The sequence below is a fragment of the Strix uralensis genome, chromosome Z (assembly GCF_047716275.1).
Source record: "Strix uralensis isolate ZFMK-TIS-50842 chromosome Z, bStrUra1, whole genome shotgun sequence".
NCBI classification, from domain to species: domain Eukaryota; kingdom Metazoa; phylum Chordata; class Aves; order Strigiformes; family Strigidae; genus Strix; species Strix uralensis.
Window position 1 is genome coordinate 29,796,847 of NC_134012.1, and position 20,412 is coordinate 29,817,258.

The following is a 20,412-nucleotide window of genomic DNA, read 5'->3' on the forward strand; positions in this document are numbered from 1 at the left end:
TTTAAATATTGTACTCTTTATATGTAGGTTAATTCCACAGATTAAGTCTTTACTTTCATTTTGGTATTCTATATTAATGAGTCCTCTTATGTGAATTATGTCCACACAGTAGATCAAATAATGTCTTCCTTGTAATTTTTTGACAAAACTAAGTTATTTCCTCTCCCATTATTTGATGTTTGATGCTAAACATGAAATTTAGCATTAAAGTTAAAATGCTACTGTTTTCAGATGCTACTGCCCACTTGACTTGCCATTGCAAGAATAATACTGCAACCGTCTTGTCTACCTTGGTTTGTATCATCCTCTGTGGAATATTATTCATGGCATTTGAAAGCCAACCTTCAAGGCTTTTTGCAAAATTGCGGATGGCTTGGGTCAAGGCACCTGTGCATTAAAGAATAAAAACATAATGAAAAGAAAGCAATGTACCTGTCTTGAAATGTTTTGCATCTTCAGTACTTACGTACTCAGTGTTCAGGTCCGCTGCTTTTACTTACTAAAAGACAAATCCAGTCTAGGTTTAAAATGCCTCATTCAGATATAGAGTATGCAGTAATGATTTTAGTTTTGGTTTAATAAGCAGTTCCAGCTTTCTCACCTAACAACCTTTCAAGAAGTTTGTGACCAGCAGTATTGTTTTGAGCACTTCTATAGAAGAACATCAGTAATTGCAGCAACTGTGCTGAATGAAATTTCCAACAGCTTTCAGCTTTTCACTTCAACTAAGCACCTCTTTTAAAGAGAAAAACTCTGGAAAAAATTCCAGTTATTGAAATACTGCAGTTTCCTCAAATAAGCCCAAAGTAACCTTAAGCCATGTCATGATGCTGCTTACTTCAGTTTTAAAGAACAAAATCCAACATGCAGTGCTTAAGGATATCATCAATAAGCAAGACAGAAGAGTGTGTTTCACTGACAGAAAGTGAGATTATTCAAATGGCTGTAGAATCTGTGTGCATTTTTGTTTCTTTACTATAGCACCCAGAGAACTGCTGAGTGACTGACAGATTTACAGAGAAACTGAAGAAGCCCTTACAGCAATCTGCACTACTCAAAATACAAGTTTTAATTTTTCAAAGGAGGAGGACAGGAAGCATTTTCCCAAGGAACTGCACCTGGAAAAAAGAAAATTGTATCTCCTGAGTAGTAGAAACCTTGCTCTCCCATACCTACCACTTGCTTATTGACATAATAGCATCCACTCAAACGTTTGCAAAAAGAAGGAGACAAAAAGAAAAAATTACAGGTTTCTAAAGACTAGTAGAGGATGAATGCAACTACAGAAGTGAAGAGGAAAAAACTAGAAAGAGGAAATAATATTTATTTGCAAACTATTTTAGCTACATGTGACAGGAAACAGTCCAAGTAAAGACTGACTTGATTCTGTTTATAAGGTTGAATACTCTGGTAGAGTAAGAAATTAATGCTGATAGAACTTGTCTTTGAGAAATGTTCTTTCACTGTTTGAATTATTGATGATCCCTTTAGTAATAAAGCTTTCTAGTAGCAAAGTTGATTTACTAAAAGAAAAAATGTATATACTTCATGACATATTTTCCACATATCTTCAAATTTGCAGTGATAAGCATAGAATCCAGATCAGTAATTTATATAACTGACCACACATTTGGATGCTTAGCTGAACACAATTTGATCTTACAAAGCATCTGTATTAGCTGAACATTCTATTGTAACAGAGTTTTTTCCCCCTTGAGGTTTCCACATGAAGAACAAACTTTTTTCTTCAATTCTGTCAGTCACCTAGCTCACTTGTGCTGCTTTGTAAATTATTTCTGTGCGTTTAGTATTTATGTATTCACTCACATTTTCTTACCTATACAACAAGAAAATGCAAAATGGAAAGAATAATGTAAATACTGTATGAGTGAAACTTAGACATTTAAAGAAAATATTACTGCTTTTTCACCAAACTATATATTACAAAATTATTTGCATCACTGTGATGCTGATCTCCTTTAAAAATAAATATGGAAAAGCAGCTCAGGCCTTAAGAAAGGCCTTTAACTAGGAAGAGGAGCAAATGAAAGGAATTCTAAGTTCTGAAGAAATAAAATCAATGAAGTAGATAATCAGGCATCAGTATTGTATGGAACAACTATGAATTTCTAATGAGCTTTGGAGATATCATATTAAATACAGAATTCTTCTCATACTCCATCCTTAAGTACACATCCAGTCACTACCAAAAACTTAAGTACTTACATCCTCAAAGCCTTCTTTTAAGTTCATCTGGCTACCATAGGAAAACAAGAAAACCCTTTCAAAGAATCACATGATGAGTACGGTGCAAAATAAATGGACTGAGAGTTAACTGTTACTAGACACACACTAAATGGTATTACAATGGCAGTTACCAATAAAAAATTTGATTTGGATAAGCCCCTAAAAAGCTTGCGTTCTCAGCTGAAAACTCTCTGACATGCAAATCTCATAAAAACAAGGCTTTACGGTCTTTCCAGTACTATAAATTTTTCTGTACCTGGAATTGTGTAATATGGTGTGGAAATATGTTTAGCATAAATTTTCCACCTATGATAGAAACTAACTCACAGGCAAGTTTGTTACTGTCCCTTCTGTCACTTGTGAAGGTCCAAGATGCCCATTTTAAACATAATAGCTCTGGTCTATTGCCAAAGACATTAGACAATTATGTCTTTATTCCTGACTCAAATGGACAGCACTTCACTCTTCTTGGGAAAAGGAATTTTCTGTTTTATGCACAGTGATTCTTCATTCATTCTGTGGGTGCTTAACATTTCAGCTGACAAATTTAACATAGAGGTTGAAAAATAAGCAATTTTTTCTTCAATGGTAAATTTTTCTTCTCCAGTAATATGTATCACACCGCTGAGCAGCACAGTAAGGCTTTTCTAAAAGAAAAACAACGAAAATCTAGACACAAAAAAAGATAAACCTTAAAAAATCATATGCTTACTTCAAACACTTTCCAAACTAATATTTTTTACTATTTTAAGCAGCTGCTCTCTGTATCTTTCCATTTATTCAGGAAAAAAATCATAAACATGCCTTATATGAAGCATTTACAGTCCCCTTTCATCTACAGAGGCCAAACTTCCCTATAAACTGCTATTTTCTCACAGAAGATGGTGAATTTGTCTACTTCAGCCAGCTTCATTATTGTCATAGTCAACCATTAAGTACAACCTTAAGCCTTCCTCTTGGTCTCTCCTAATGGCTGGAGATACTTTAATTCAAATGCAGAAGTTAAAAAACTAATAATATTTTAAATATTTAACAGTGAAAAGGGAACTTGTATGGACCATCACTACAGGAAAGCTGACTAGAAAAAGCCATTTAGTTAGCTGGTCCTAAAGATAAAATAAGAAAATACATTAGCTGTCTTCCAAAGGTAGCTCAGTGGGTGGACTTCTGAGCAGAAAACCACTGGACTGTTCACAAAATAGAGGCAGAAGTCTCTTGGGATGAATTTGTCCTGGGATCAGATGATGTGTTTGCATCAAGAAGTCCGATAATCATCCCAAAACCAGGAATGTCAAACACAGTAGGTATCAACTATTCAAATATGACTGGTAATTCTAGAAAGAAAGAAATAGCATGAAAAGGACCTGATGCCTGTAGTTATTGATATTAAATGATTGTGTCCATTTTCTTGAAACCCTGTACTGGCAATGCCCAATGCATCTTATGAAACAAGGCAGAAAGATGCCACAAGCTGAGGAGCTATCATATAAAAACTTCTTTGGAGACTGCCAGGCTGTGCCGGAGAAGCAAGTGAAATGCAAGGCAAAAAGCAGGTTTAGTGAAAAACCATGTCTGCACCACCTTTTTATTCAGAAAGTAATGTTTTTGGAAGAGAGTTTTAATTCAACTTATTAAATGTTGTAATGAAATTTGTGGGGCTTTTTATCATTGCCTATTTGCTTGTGACAGACTATATTATTCTAAAATTAATATCCTACCTACTTGCATTGTTATTAGATAGAAAAGTAAAACGTCAAATAAATACCAATGCAAAATAATTTAGCCAAGTAATGGTTGTCAATAATTGCATGGTTTTGAGAAAACATTTTTATTCTGCTACATAGATGAAAAGATAAATTACATCAATCTCTACCACAAACTTACTCTTACATTTAAAAAAAAGGTAAAACTGTCTTTGTAAATGGGTGACCTTCAGATTTTATACATTTCCAGTTCCAAAATTTTTTTTGTATCATACGCAAATTACTAAAACGTAGTTTTATTTCACTGACAAGCAAAAAGTCAATAAAACATTTCTGCAAGACAGTACCTGCAAATATTCTTATGGAGTACTTATTACTGCTGGAGTCACTATAGCAGAAGAGGTGTTCACAGCATGAAAAAATAGATTTGTTAGCTTCAAAGCTACTTAAGTCCTAATTTTTAAAAAAATGTTAATCCAACTTTATAAAGTGACTACTGTTTTTTCATGTAAAGGATATAGTACGTAGGAGTTATGAGGTTTATAGTGGGTTGCTGACATGCTTTCTTTATAATATTTAGCACAGCATATGTGAGACAATAAATGCTTTATAAAGAAGTTCAACTTCACATAAATTCATTTTCTACCAAAAATAGCCATAAAAATACACTGCTGAAGTAACGACAGAGTCTACTAAAATTAACTTTGAAAAGAAAACTGCACTCCCGGTAACGGTTGACTGGCCAGACAGTTACTGACTCTTTCATGCAGGATATATGACAGGAAGAACAGTAGATTGGAATAACTATATAATCACATAATGGTTTGGGTCAGAGGGACCTTAAAGATCATCTAGTTCCAACCCCCCTGCCATGGGCAGGGACACCTTCCACTAGACCAGGTTGCTCAAAGCCCCGTCCAACCTGGTCTTGAACACTGCCAGGGAGGGGGCAGCCACAACTTCTCTGGGCAACCTGTTCCAGTGGCTCACCATCCTCACGTTAAAATAAATTGGACTAAAAATTTCTGAGTTAATTTTTTATTGCCTTAACAGTCAATAAAATTGATTTCAGCAGCCACTGATAAGGAACAAAAGATTAACTGTCCAAAAATGGAATCACAAAGACCATACACATTTTTTTCAGACTAATCAAAAATTAATATGCAATGTTTAAACTGAAAATTACTGTATTTAGTGAAAGAACTGACTGGCATTAGTGCACATTGGCTCAGGGCCACAGGAGTTATGTCTAAGTCTAGAGCCAGCGTAAAAGGAAGATGTTTTTATCTGAAAATATAACACACAGAGAAAGAAGTACCTTTAATATGAAACTGTATCTTGAAAACTACATCTTCCAACTGCACTAAAATCCTCAGTTACTTTTAAAACACAAAGCATCCATCAACTCTCAGTGCAACTTCCTACACAAAAAATATATGGATAAATGATACACAATACTTTCCTAACTTTCAAACTTATCCCTAAAGCTGCCCTGTGAGGCATAAGACCACCACACACATGAATGCACAAAAATCCTTACAAAATGTTTCAGGTGTTCAACTTACTAGGAATAGGTCTAAGGACGTCAGGAATGAGAATCTCCACCAAAGCCTGGTACATCACATGGTCACAGTTACACATCCATTTCAGAATAGACTCACTCTTGCACAGAGTAATCAGCTTTGCTTTTGGAAGTCGACTTTCTATTTCACTCAGATTGCTAGTGTGAAAAAATGTAGCAAACAAATAAATGATAATGCATTTACAGCAGAAAAACCTGCAATTGATGTTAAAACATATTATTTTATAAATATGTCATAGATGTCTCAACTACACCCAACAGCACTTCTTAACATGTTATGTCACATGGAAATGAATTTTAAAAATGCCTCCATAGCTCTGCTACAGTTCATAAATTATGCAGATGTATAAATGATCCCTTTGGCTTAAAAGAACTGGATAGAGTACTGGGAAAAGACACATTTACTGCAATTGTCCAAGCAAATTAAAAAATAGATGACAATCATTTCAAGACTGCACTTTGGCATATACCTAGCCTACACAAAAATGCCAGACAACATAAATTTAATTTGATAAAATTAGCATATAAAAAGAAATTATTACACTGCAGGTAAAATCAATTTGCCACTTGTATTATATTATTATGAGAAGCAGTAATGAAGAGAAATATTTACTGACCTTGGTTCAGTAATAGTAGTGCCATCAGGTGGAGCAGAGGGAGAATAGCGCCAGAAAGTTTGCCACAATTTTTCTATCAGGCTGAATTGAAGATTCACAACCACATCCAGTATTGCCTGAGAAAATAAAACACAAATACAGATTGTCTTCCACCCAGCTTCCCCCTACTCCCAACTTCAACTAGAATTATAGTTTGTTTCCTTCATCACATAGTGGAGCAAAAGCAAACTGTACATTTCTCAAGTTATAAATAATATCTGGCTTTATACCTTTGATATCCATAAATTATCCAGCACTATAAACTGGTGTGCACGGAGACTTGAGTAAGGCCAAGTGCACATCCACGGAAGCCTCCAGAAAAGAGCATGGCCTATGTAAATACATCAGAGGAATTCACCCAAAGAAAATATTTAATGCTACTGCAAACACAAGGGAAACCTGCCATTTTATTCATTTTCATAACTCAGTTTGAAAGCACCTTCAAAAATAAGAGACATACTGTTCAATATCAAATGTGGTTTAAACATCTCAATGTTTCTTTAAAATGAGAAAAATATTACCGCTTTTAATGTGAAAAAAAGAAATTATAATTTAACCTTATTTACATTTCCTATTGACTAAACCAAATATCTGCATGTACAATCTGAAGTCTAGTTTCTCTAACATTCTGAAAACATTGCACTCCCAGCGTCTACTATGTATTACTTTTTTCCCCTGTAGAGGGGCCCCTCCAAGTAAAACCTTTTTACTAATGTCTTTTCCAATGAAATAAGCAAGATATCCTGGGGGAAAGTCACATACCACTAACATGGCTGGAATGTATTTGGCATTACTGGCTTGTACTGAGCTTCACTAGAAGTCATGAACTTAAAAAAGATACGGTTTATAGGAAATACCTCACAGTGCTCTCGATAAAGACTCTGCAGTGATTTGATGTCCTCAAAGGTAGTACCATCTGGTAGAGAACTGATTTCAACTTCTCCAAACTCTGGAAGTACTCGAGAGGCATCTGTTTCCATGACAACATAATGACAGAGTGCTATTGTGAACAGTGTCAGTTACGGTATGATTAAGAAAAAATTTAAGGATGATACAAAGAAATAAATTCCAAAAGGTCATAATGTTCAAACAGAAAAGTTTTTCATACCTGTTTTATATTAGAATTGTAAACAAATTCAGCCAGCATTTTTTAATTTAAATAAAAATATATTCTTGAAGGCATCAAAAAAATGTCAAGTACATACTACACCTATATAGAAAAGCTAACACACACGTTTTCAGAATATTACAGGATGAAGGAAAATATCTATGTCAGTCTATGAAAGATTAACCCTTGAATAGTTTTTTTCTTGTTCAACTGAAGTGTTTCTATGTAGCCAAATATGATGGGGCTTAGTAGACTCAATATACATATATATTTGAAGTTTACTAGACTTTCAATTAGAGCCAATGTATGCTTTTACTATTTGTCACAAACGTTTTCAAGAGACCAGCTGATGTAAGAGAAAAATGCTGGATTGAAAGGTACCTGGAAAGGATGATTCAAAAAATTTTAATGCTACGCTTATGTTCCCATTGATTTCAAAACCAGCAAAATTAGGCCAAAGGATTTGATGCTTGAAAATCTCGATCAAATAAGCCTACGCCTTCTGCAGTAACACAGCCAAAAAGTCTTCCTACTTAAACAGATAACTAAATCACCATTTGTTTCCATTACTGAGAATACATGCTTAATTGGATCAATGAATCCACAACCTGGACATTTTTAAACATGAACTTTGGGGTTATAGTTGAAACTATTTGGCTCTTTCCACTTTTAAAACTGCAGCACACTTTCAAAACTGGATGGCTAACCTGCAATAATAATGCAAAGCCACTGCCCTCACTTTTATGAATAAAATGCACTCTAATGCACATGCAGGAAACAAGTTTCATCGCAAGAATTTCAATATGCATGTCTAATATAACGTTGCACAGCAACTGGATTGTGATTTATGTAATGTATCACACAAATACAGAATTTGCATATTTTTTCCTTTTATACTTACATCATGCATACTAAATATTACATAAAGCTCACAACACAGAACATGTAATTTAAGTGCTTTTTTGTTCTGTTGTAAGAATTTTAAAGAGGGCATGATAACTTCAGAAGCAACTACTGTACTTGTGTGACTTGATATTCACAGTGACAATGAAGTTCATTGTACTTATTTATACAGCAGTATATACCTAAAAACTGTTGATGATGTTGACTTTGGGCAATTACAGTTTGTTCAACAGACGTGCCTGTCTGTTGGCCACTTCCTGTGAAGCCATCTGCAACTCCATCCACTTTCTGCATAGGCTTATACCTACAAAAATAGCAAGTACAAAATTATCCTTTCTGTTCAATTGTTCATAAATAAGATCATACAATCTATGTTCACTTCGATTTCTCCATCTCAAAACAAAATTTTGATGAAAAGTAACAAAAGAACTTACACATTTTTATTTTGTAAATAACAGAAGAAACAATTACTAAGGGAAGCTAGAGGATTAACAATTCATTACAGAATTCATAAAGGTGGTATTACAGCACACTACCCATTTCTTGTGGAATTTAGCTTAGGAACAGCATACCATAAGATCAGCTAATTTACACCAAAAGAACCAAATCCTTCCGTTTCTAAATAGCTTGACTTCCCAATAATTATGTAATTAAAAAATAATGTTTCATTACCTTAAGAAAAAACAACATTACTGTTTGAGGATAGTGAAAGACTTTTCAAATCCAACAAACTTCTCTCATAAGCATAGAAGGCCTGAGAAAGCTGCTTGGAAACCTAAACTCTTCACTAGTCAATTCTCAGAATCTTTATAGAAGGACAAAAACCATAATGATAAAAATGGGAATGCTGGTTTGGATGGTCAAGTGTTGTCTCAACAATCAGTCTGACAGGTTGAAGATCATGCCTGTCACTTCCAACACAACTGAGAGTTTACTCTGTCCTAGGTCTTAATGGCAACATCTTGGTTGCTTTGCACTTTTGAAAAAGAATTGTAGCCACTAGAAAAGGAAAGAGAAACCCCAAAGCTAAATAAAGTGTGGTTTAACTATCACTCAAATTGGAATTGTTGTGCAGACTGTAAAACTCTATGTTAACTTCAGAAATGTAACAAAAAATTCCACTTGATGCATTACTTTGAGAAGCAGTTTAATCAGTTGTGAATATTTAATTTTGTTTCCAGTAAACTTAAACCAGCATTGCCTCATGTAATTACTGAGATTTTACTTTAGAAGGAAGATCCCATAAAAAACATCCGTTCAATATTCTAGGCATTCATGACATGAATATAAATATACAATAACAAAAGACAGACAGAAAGTGCACTTTTCAACAGAAAGACTCTTGGCCTGAATAGCAAATAGTTTTATAACTTTAGGGATTTCAGTGTTTGGGGAAAAAAAAGACACCTATACCTATCCTGTCTCTAGGACATTTATATCAAGTTTTACTTTCTGTAATGGCTTAGTGTAAAATACTATGCCTGTTAAAGACAACAGTAAAACTAATCAATTGTAATAAAGAATAAAATTTCATCTCTGGCATCACAGTAGCACTGAACTCTTCTGGATGAGCTTGTTACTACTTGATAAATCCACCTGCAATCCAGGCAGTTCATCTGGGAAGAATTCTTAACTTCTCTCTCATTATACATTATAATTACAAATACCAGGCAAAAGATCAACTTCTGGAAACATTTGTAAATCTAAATATATACTTTAAGATAGTTCCATTACTTTCTGCAAAATATTATTATTTTACTGACCCTTCAGCTCCTGAAATAGGATTCAAAGTGTTTTGAATACATAAAAATAACACTCCTCTAAGTTTTTCAGTTATGCATAATTAAATTATAATGTATAAAAGCCAACTTAATTCTTTGGTGTTAGGAATCAGAATTATCCACCTACTTACTCCCCTGTGCTTTAAAATACTCTGGGCAAATTCTTAATTCTGGCACTGTGACAGATAACTTGTCACAGGAGTTAACCAGTTTCAACAGCATTAGAAAATCACTTGTAACTTGAAACCAAAGAACAACAAAAAAATCTTTTTCAGGAGCTTCAGATGAAACATAAGCAGACAGTGGTTAACAATTTTAGATCTGCTGTCTTTTACATGCAAGTAGAGCTTTGGCAGTTCAGACATCAAACAGCTCTCCAGAATTCTTTAGTTTAATTCAGGCCATTTTTGATGTGTGGAAAAAATAGTTACAATTTCCTAACTAGTTTTCTAAATTTTCTAAAATTATTCAGACTTTTACTCTGTTTCCCTATTTTACTCACCACAAACCTATACCTTAGTTCATCTTCTACCCTCTTCTTTTCTTTCGAACTACTAGGTGCCAGAAGACTGGGAGTAGCAAATAATAACTAAAATAATAACTAAACTTATACAAATATTATAGCTTTCTAATGATACTTGACCCAGAAAGGACACCATGTGAATTTTATATTTGCTAGCATAAACAGGGTAAAACGTTGCAAAGTCTTTAGTTAAAAACAGACATTTTTTCAGTTTGTGCAAAGCTATAAAAATAAAAAAGCCCCTAAACCACTGAAATTGGAACATGGAATCAGGTAATTCAGAAATGACACTGCATGATACACTGGTCTCACTTAGCAGTTAATTTAGAATACAACTTCATTGACTTCCATAGTCTAACTGTGACATAACTTCCTTAATAGAAACTTACTCTCTCACTGCAGAACAGATTAATAACTTCCTGTCTAAAATTTATGTGCAGCAAACAATCCATATTCATTAATAAGGTAAAGCAGAAAGTGGAAGTATAATAAAATCCCTGCTTGGTTTGAAATGCACATATGAAATTGGTAGGGAAAATAAACAAGGTCAAAACTATCAGAACCATGAGAAGCCAAAACGGATTGACTAAGTCACAAGACAGACAAAAAACAGATAGTAGCTTTTTCAGTTAAATTTTCTGCATATTTTGTTGTTTGCTTGTACTGTTGCCATGCTGCCACTATTTGGATTTTACTCTGTCTTACAATTTAGTATTTTTCTGAAAAATCCAATGCATGCTGCTATGCAATTTATAATATTCTCTATTTTTCTTAAAAACTAAGGTTTCTATCCTTCTGGCTTACTAAAAACAAACCGCAGGGATTCTAGAAAGAAACAGAACTAAGCTCTAAGGATTCACTTCTATTTTTATTTTTAATTTTCATTTCTATTTTTATTTTAAATCTACTATTGTGATTTATCACTAGGGGTTTACTGACATCTGTGAGAAGTGAGTTAAAGTACCAAACTATGTGACAAGATGGTGATCTTATGCATAACAATGTGTAAAGTATGTTAAAACATTTTACTACTGTATGCAAATAAAATGTTGCTATTGATGCTACTAGGGGAAAAAAAATCAGCTTTTAAAATTAGCAGAAAGCAAAAGTTGAGTTTCAAAGGGCTTGCAACACCACAGGCAGCACATAGTAAAGCTGCTAACTATAGGAAAATCAAAGAAACTCAAATAATTAAAAATATTATTGAAGATGCAAAACCTGCAAGTAACAAAGAAATACCTGAGCAGCATTTGGATGCTATCAGAAAGTTCTGATGTATAGATCAAGTTTTACTAGTTGCCTTCTAGTGTTTGAAGAAAATAAAAACACTTCCAAGTATAGTGTTGTGTTTGTATCATAAAGCCTCAAAAATAATGCAGAGGCTTTCCAATAAAAGCATGGTTATCTGAAATCAAATACGGTAAAACTGTAAAGAAATTTAAGGAATGCAAATTTTATCTGTATGCTTTTAAAACATCTCTCCTTGGTCCAATAAGCATTGTTGAGATACATCTAATCTAGAAGCCTAAGCAGAACTTCCTAATTTTTTAAGTCAAATCACCTCAGCATTGGAACCATACTATACAAAAAGTATTTGTGCTTGTTCAGGAGAAAGACTGATTTTTTTCTGAACTGCTCCATTAGGAAGTTGATTAGCAGTTTATTATATAAATTCTCCTATTATAATTTTAGGATATTGTGTCTTAACAAACTTGTAGCCCAGTCTCACAGATATCATTATTTGTTGGACTATGATACCTTGCTCTCTATCTTCAAAAAGAATACCACTATAAAAATGCGTAATTCCTCTGTTGTCCATAAAACCATGCCCCTTTTAAAAAGATCTATAAATACTTGATGCTTTGGACCCCCGGAGGCTTAGTTTAAAGGTAATGTTTGACTGAATAGTATATCCAGGAAACATGAGAATACAGGAAAGAAAACAGTAGAAATACAGATTAGTTTCTACCTAAAATAAATACATAGGGTAAACAACATCTATAGGCAGTAGTGATTAATGATTTCTGGTTAGAACAATAATATATGTGTTACCTGAATATTGTAATATACAGTAAATAACAATACGGCTATTTTATTTATTACAAAATATCTTAGCTGAATGTTCAGCTCCCATAAATGAAAGCAAAAAGGTATAATAGTGCAAGAACTGAAAGATATATTTGCAATGAACTTGGAAAGTTGGAGGTTTACTTCTGGAAATAGAATTTAAAACATACATTGTTATGACTGCCCTGAAGAAAAGACAAGCATACCTGTATCAATTTCCCTAGACTAAGCCATAAAGATAATTCAGCTTCTGAGCCACAAGCTTCTAAAACAGACTAAAAATGGAACTTGACTTTAGGAATTGTATCTCATGATACATTTCCCTTAAATGATCTGGCAAGAAATGCTTCTGGGAAAGAGATTTCATAGTAAGATTGTACTTTAAAGTTTTAGACTTAAAACTGTACAAATAAATTTGGCATAATACTTGGTTTGGATATTACTTTACTTCTTCCTAACAATTTTTGTCTGATGTCCATTCACTGTTAGTCAGGCCAGTGTTTGATCCAGGGCTGATGGATAATATAACCATTTAAATATCCTGGTTTTTCCCACCCTGGAAAACATCCAGAAGCAGGATGACAGAGGCAAGCCAGGGCCTTCCCTTGCAAGTCTGAGCCATACAGCAGGTCCAGCTGAAAGGCAGGGTGTTAGTTATTATGTTCCAGCCAATATTAGTTGTTAATAGTTTAGTTTACTAACTAAAATAAAATTAAATAATAACATCAATAAAATATAATAACAATTATAATGAAAAGGAATATAACAAAAAGAGAGAGAAATAAAACCCAGGAAAAGACAAGTGATGCACAACGCAATTGCTCACCACCCACTGACTGATGCTCAGCCAGTCCCGGAGCAGAGATCGACACCTCCCAGCCAACTCCCCCCAGTTTATGTACTGAGCATGACGTCCTATGGTATGGAATAGCCCTTTGGCTAGTTCGGGTCACCTGTCCTGGCCACGGTCCCTCCCAGCTTCTTGTGCACCTGCTCGTTGGCAGAACACTGCCAGATCCTTAACTTAGGATAAGCGCTACTTAGCAACACCTAAAACATCAGCGTGTTATCAACATTATTCTCACGCTGAATCCAAAACACAGCACTGTACCAGCTACTGGGAAGAAAATTAACTCTACCCCAGTCAAAACCAGGACACCATTAAAATTAATCAAGCAAAATATACATTTTTATTTCAAGAATGTGAAATAAAGCTTGACAGTGTATGACCAAAGACTACCCTAAAATTAAGAAGTAAGGTTGCAAAGAGAGAAGAATGAACCAAAGCTCATGATTGCTGCATGCTAGAGAGTGGCTGTAATGAAGATTGTTGAATAATTTAATATAATTGTTATTTTTTTTTCTAAAATTACTATTATAATCAGCACATTCCAATCAGAAAAAAATGTTCTGGATTCATCACACTTGGCTTTAAAAATCCCTGTTTCTATTAGAAACATTTGCAGTTTTCTGGTTTAGATAAGTATGAATAAATTATAATGGCTCATGAGTTTCCATTTTTCAATGAAAACTTCCTATATTTTGTGGATAAAAAATCTTCACCTTAAAAAGTCTATATCCTATTCAGTATTGCTAGTATGTTTGATGCTAGTATGCAGAGCAGAAACAATGTACATTTTTCACAGTGCAGCTGTCAAAGTCTGGCTAGCTCCTTGATCTCTGCATTTTATTTATTTAGGACGCTGGGATTTTTGAAAAGCAGAAAACATTTTACTGAGATCTATGCACCCTGAACTGAGGGATGAACAAAGACCCTCAGAACTACTTTGTATGAATAGTACACCGGTAGGACTATGTGAACAATGCTTCTATTTCTAGGGTACCTAACTGGACATGACAAGATTTCAAGCCTAAAGAGATCAGCCTGTCTTTTGTCTTAAAAGACAAGAAGTATTGCAAACTCCTGAGCAAAGAGATGAAGCTTCATGTAAGAAGGTACATTGGGATAGCTGCTTTTAAGGATTTAATAACAAAGCCATTGTTGTTAAGTTATAACATGGTGTTCTTTTCTGCAGTCAGTATTGCAGATAGGTGATAGAGGCTTCCACTTCTCTCCTTTTCCTGTTCTCCTCCGTCTTGTTGCTAGCCTCAACTGAAGATAATGCGTAACCAACTTTTCTACTACCGCACAGTATTTTTCATGTAACAGCTACCTATTCAGTATAATTATCCAGTGCCTTGTAGTTTCCATCCTTCATCAACATCTTTACAGATTCTCACAGCAGAGCTTAAGATTGTTATGAATTGAGCATGAATGGGAGCATGCTTGTGCATGTATATGTGTGCACACGCAAAACATGGGTTAAAGGAAAGGTATGCACTAACTGCTACACAATGCTATACGTGTGATTTCATTCAAATATAATCAGGGAACGAACTGACATAAAGATCACGTTAAGAAAATGCCACCAAACATATGTAGGTAAGGAAAATAAGGGAACTACTTAAGATATATGGTGGTGTTAAACGAAATAATAAAACAAATAATTAAAAAAGTAAATAACTCCTAACAGTTAAATAATGCAAGTTCAAAGTCACTTTGTCATTGTGAATCAAGAATAAGAGAGAGGTGACGATGATTATGTAACTGGCACAATTTCTCCAGGAACAATTTCATAGAAACAATTCTAGTTAGATCATTGTGGCGTATGTCTTGCTGCATACATGTGATTTTGAGTGCGAATGAATGAAATATCTAAGTGAATGAGCTTGAGTGATAAAATAAGCCTACTTGGAGATTTTGTAAACATCTATAACCTTTTCTTACCATATAATCCTGCAATGAGTTTTGTAAGAAGAATTTATCTGTGTTTGAATTAAAGTTTGAAGTTGTGTTTTCCATACTCCATTTGTGTCCAAGGCCACAAAATAGGCTTAGCACACTACACCAAACTGTTCATTCAATTACATTTTTTGGGAGGTAATAGCTCTAGAGATGTCTTACTTGACATGCTGCTGTTCTACATATGAGTTTCATGACATTACACATTTTAGATATTTCACTTTAAGGTAACATGGGGAACTAGTGACATCAGTCAAATAAAAACTGATTTCAAAGATATTTATTGACTTCCATTTTTTTCCTAAAATTTTCTGTTCAAGATAGTTTTTCATATGCATATTCACACATTCTTTCACCACCAACATAGCTCTTTGTGGTCACTGTGACACTGCTTTCAAGTACTTCTGAGCTTACACAAGGTTCCTCAGCAACAGCAGATGCTGAGGGAAAATACTTAGATCAACTTACAGGCAAACCATTATGGACACATTAATTCTTTGCACGGAGAGGAAATAAACACCAAACTGAACTTAATCATAAGCTCTTTTATAAGCAGCTTATACATAAAATGATATAGTAATGAAAAAAAACATCAAAATTTTAAATTCAAGCTCTTACTGCTTTGATTCAGCTTGTGGAATAAGAACTCAAGATAGTTAAGAAGACTGTTCATATCATGTTTTGCTTTATTATTATTACTTTTTGCAAATTGATCACAATTTCTAGGTAGATATTCTTTCATGTTGACTGATACCTAACTACAGTGACGTCAATTGGATATTCAGCAAACTTTTATTTTTCACAGCAGAGAAGATGAACAAAAGTTATGTTAGAATTTCAACTTTTCCATGTAAGGAAAAGTAAGGCTTTATGAACTAACAATATTAATAAGTACCTATGTTAACTTCACACTTTACCTCTGTTTCTGCTGCATGGGCTGTTGTCTCATAGCCATATATTGCATGTCCTCCTGTAGTCGATTAAGAGGAGAGTCTGGCTTGACACGAATTCCATAGTAATGATATTTGGAATTCCCCCTTCATGAAAGAGCAAGAATTAAAAGAACAGTAACACTAGTTCTGTGCATCTACATTACATTTACTTTACAATTTACACTGACTGGAAAATAATACCCACAAATCAGGCCTGACTGATTTACTGTCATACCAGTTTTGCCTGGGTATCATTTTACCACCTTTGGGAAATTAATTCATTCTCTTAAGCAAATATTATCCAGCACTTTAACTTGTATTAAACTTGAGTAAGAAAACCAAAATGCAAATAAATATAACATATCCAGTTAGGAAGAAACATAATTCTTAGTAATTTCCAAACAACAGGATACATTTTATTTGCACTAATAAAAATCTGCAGTGTATTTATCAAAATGTAAACATATAAACAGTAAAAACCAGGAGAAGTAAAAGTATAATAACATCTGGAAAAGCATAAAACTGTTTAACATTAAGAGACAGAACTGACAGAAACCCACCATAATATTTAAATACAAGTTTTATTTATTTTTTGACTGGCAGACAAGTTTTTTACTCATAATTTTTATTTGTGTTTTCTATTATATAGTTCAGGATTTCATTAACACAAACCTAGTTCCAAGTCTTCTGGTCCTTAATCCCATGAAGATTGACCGTATGAGTTTTCCAAAGGAGGCAGCATTGACTGGATCCAACTTGTGTTCCTGACAATGTCGTAAGTAATGGTTGTAAAGGGTACTTCTTGGAAGGCTCACTCCTTCTGCAGTTTCATAGTTGTCTAAAAGCCACTGAAGCTATATCACATACAAAATAGAAAAAAAATCATTATTACTTTATTAAAAATATCTTAGCCATACAACATTACTTATGACAGTTTTGAAACCACTCTTCAGGTCTATTAAATAATTACTTCCTTCTTCAGAGACTCTTTAAATGCTAGATATACCATAGTGCTTTAGGATCTTCAGAATTACCAGGCAATAGCAAAACTCATTGCACTTGTGACCTCAGGTGAGTGTCCACTTCTTAAAATATTTTTGATTCAGTACCACACCAATACTTGATAAAGGTATCTATGCTTTGGAGAAAAACTGTTAGTATTGCAAAGAAATAATCATGAATGTGATTCACATAAATTGCAGAAAACAAACTCCTTGGACTAACAATGGTTAATGTATTTATAAAGCTGAAATATTACAGTGTTTTAATCTGCCTGATGTTAAAAAACATTACAACACTTAACTGAATAGGATGTTTTTACTCTCAGATACATATATGAAAAAAGCTATTGCGTATAATTCAAAGAGCAACCTAGATAACATTGACAATAACTGGTACATCTATAAAGCATTAGGGGTACAATCCCTTCCAGCCGTAGCTTGTTTGCCTTTGACTTCCAGGAGGAACAGAATGAGATTCTTGGAAAAATATTAATCTTTTCATGTAACTGTGGTAGGTAATTTTAGCCACACGCAAGAAAAGGCCTTTTACATAACATCATTGGACTTTCAAAGCAGTGCACACTCATGAAACACCTCTAGCTGTCACTAACATACAAAAAAGCAAAAAGGACAATTTAATACTCCTAGATTTAACATTATAGAGGAATGACAAAATAGATCAAAAATAATACAGGTTGAGGACGCATTTAAATTCCACGGTTTTAGTTTTTTGATATGCTAATATTTTCCTTATCTTTACCCAGAATTTGCTATGGTTTCAGTTCCCTGAAATTTTCCTTTAGATATAGCTTGAATGGGTCACAAATGTCATTTTCTGTTTGAATTTTACTTCTCTGTTTTCCTAAGTATTTCTACCAAAATAATATAGTGTGACTATTCAAACTTGCTAGGATTAGAGATCTTACCAAAACTCTGGATTTAACTTGATCATCCAGTGAAAATGCAAACTGAGGACATTATGTCTTCAAGACTTGCTACAAACTTTTACTCTGATGAGCTAGATATTCACATAAATGTGTAATAATTTTCAATTTAGTCCAGCAAAGCTAGTATAAACAAATCACAAATTATTAAGCAACAATAAAAGATATACATGGTTTATGTGTTATTTATTCCTTTGCAGAATTATCTTCTGTTAGAGCAGTGCACAAATTCTGTTCCATCAATGTTCACAGTAACTTATCATTCAAAGAACATTAATATTTTAGCGTGCAATAGCCATGAAATGTTTTCAGTCTTGAACTTTTATCACAACACTGTTATGTACTGAAGTACAGGTGGTAAAAAATATATTGAATTTATAGCTATGTTTTAGTCACAGTGAGAAATTCACCAATATAAATGCAAAAACATTACTACAAAATTTACTCTAGACCATTCAAACACCATTTCCTTATTTGCTTTTTATTGAAAACATGCCCATAACTCTTCCATGCTTCTTAAACATAAGCTCTAGAAAAATATACAGAAGATGTAAATGCTTCCAAGACATAAAATTTTTAGCTCAGTTTGCAGTTAATTTTGCATTTCAAATACACAAAATGAAAAAGTACAGTTCATCATCTTTGTATCAGTTATCATATAATAATTTTAAAAGTCTTGATATTCACAAGTGCTTCTAAATTGAGCATCAGTCATTTTGAAATAAAGCTGAAGAAAAAGCATAATCATAATCATTAAATTTCACCTGAATGTATTAAACTTATTTCACTAATGCCCTGACATAAGCCTGTCTGGGCTTAGAAACAAAGGTAATTAATTATATCTTTCAACTGTTGTATTTTACCTATATTTAAAATCTATTATTACATCTACCTGTATTTATATAACATTTATCATACATTACTAAATCTATAATTTAATTAGAAGAGATATGGAAGGTGGAGTATTTTTGTTTTCCCCAAAGGGAAAAACTCTGTCAATCCCAAAAGACTAACAAACAAACAAAAAATTATTTTCCAATTAAGTTCTGTATGTAGCATTAAAGATATTTTCCTCCAGATGGCTTCTAACCTATTATGGATCACTTTAAGTGCACTTCATTAATGGTAAGGATTTCTAACATGTTACTTCAACCATAACTTGTATTATTCAACACCATAAAACCCAAATCAAAATATAAGTGCATGATAAGAACTTTGCTCCTGGGTGGAGTTACTTAGTAGCAAAAACTTGAAGTCATTACTTGCTAGACTATAGGCTGGAGGAAAAAGTGCAGTTAATGTATTATTCTAAAAGGAAATCTCCAAACATTATAAAACTATTGTAAACAACTTTTAAAAAACCTTTTTTCTACCAAGAAGAAATATACTTCTAAAACTGAGCTGTTCAGGTTTGAATCCTGACTTTTTAATTCTGACTTGAATTTTTAATACTGACCATATTGTATGGGTAAGATGGGTAAAGGTATGAAATATTTACAGAGTCAAACCTGTTAAATTGACTGTGACTCCAATTAAGCTGTTAATAAAACATTCAACTACCAATTAAGTCAAACTCATGCAGAAATAAATCAAGGAAGAAAAGAAAACAGAGGAGAAATTACAAAGTCCTTAAAATGAGCACACATGAATTTAGGAAAAAAAAAAAATCCTAGAAAACCTCATAAATGAATCATAAGGCAAAAATCCAAATCCCAAACCTAGTATTTTACCACAAATTAATATATCACCTGCAAAGTGAAAGTTAATTAAACACACAATTTAGAATTCTATTTTAAAACCTATTAAACTCAATTAATTTAATAAATGCCAAACCAAACCATTAGCAGTCAAAATCAAGAACAAGTTAAATAGACAAAAACTAAACCTTACTTAAACTTCCTCCATACCTTCCTTACTTGAGTTTAAAGACAATAAGCATTGCTTTAAAAATAGGCAAAACATCCAGTAAGTTTTATCTAGATGGTTAACTTCTTCCAAAATGACCAAGCTTAGGAAAGAAAAATATATACAGGGATTTATTTTTTTTCACAGCGTCAAAGATATATCACTACCAGAATAATTTTGAAAAAGCCTTAACAGTCAGAAAGAAATACCATGATAAGACCTCACAGTTGGATGTGACTCTGATTATTTGGAACACA

The 20,412-nt window shown here is 33.5% G+C and overlaps 1 protein-coding gene across 2 annotated transcripts in view; it reads right to left on the reverse strand.

The window, feature by feature from the left end:
* The window catches only part of RFX3 (regulatory factor X3), a 134,608-nt gene that overhangs the window by 12,726 nt on the left and 101,470 nt on the right, over positions 1 to 20,412 (reverse strand). For both annotated transcript variants that reach the window (XM_074855477.1, XM_074855476.1), the window contains 7 exons: positions 16,978 to 17,159; positions 16,291 to 16,410; positions 8,382 to 8,503; positions 7,046 to 7,158; positions 6,150 to 6,265; positions 5,516 to 5,670; positions 290 to 387 (listed from right to left, as the gene is read on the reverse strand). In XM_074855477.1, the coding sequence (XP_074711578.1) occupies positions 290 to 387; positions 5,516 to 5,670; positions 6,150 to 6,265; positions 7,046 to 7,158; positions 8,382 to 8,503; positions 16,291 to 16,410; positions 16,978 to 17,159 (906 nt within the window). The remainder of the gene's footprint in view (positions 1 to 289; positions 388 to 5,515; positions 5,671 to 6,149; positions 6,266 to 7,045; positions 7,159 to 8,381; positions 8,504 to 16,290; positions 16,411 to 16,977; positions 17,160 to 20,412) is intronic.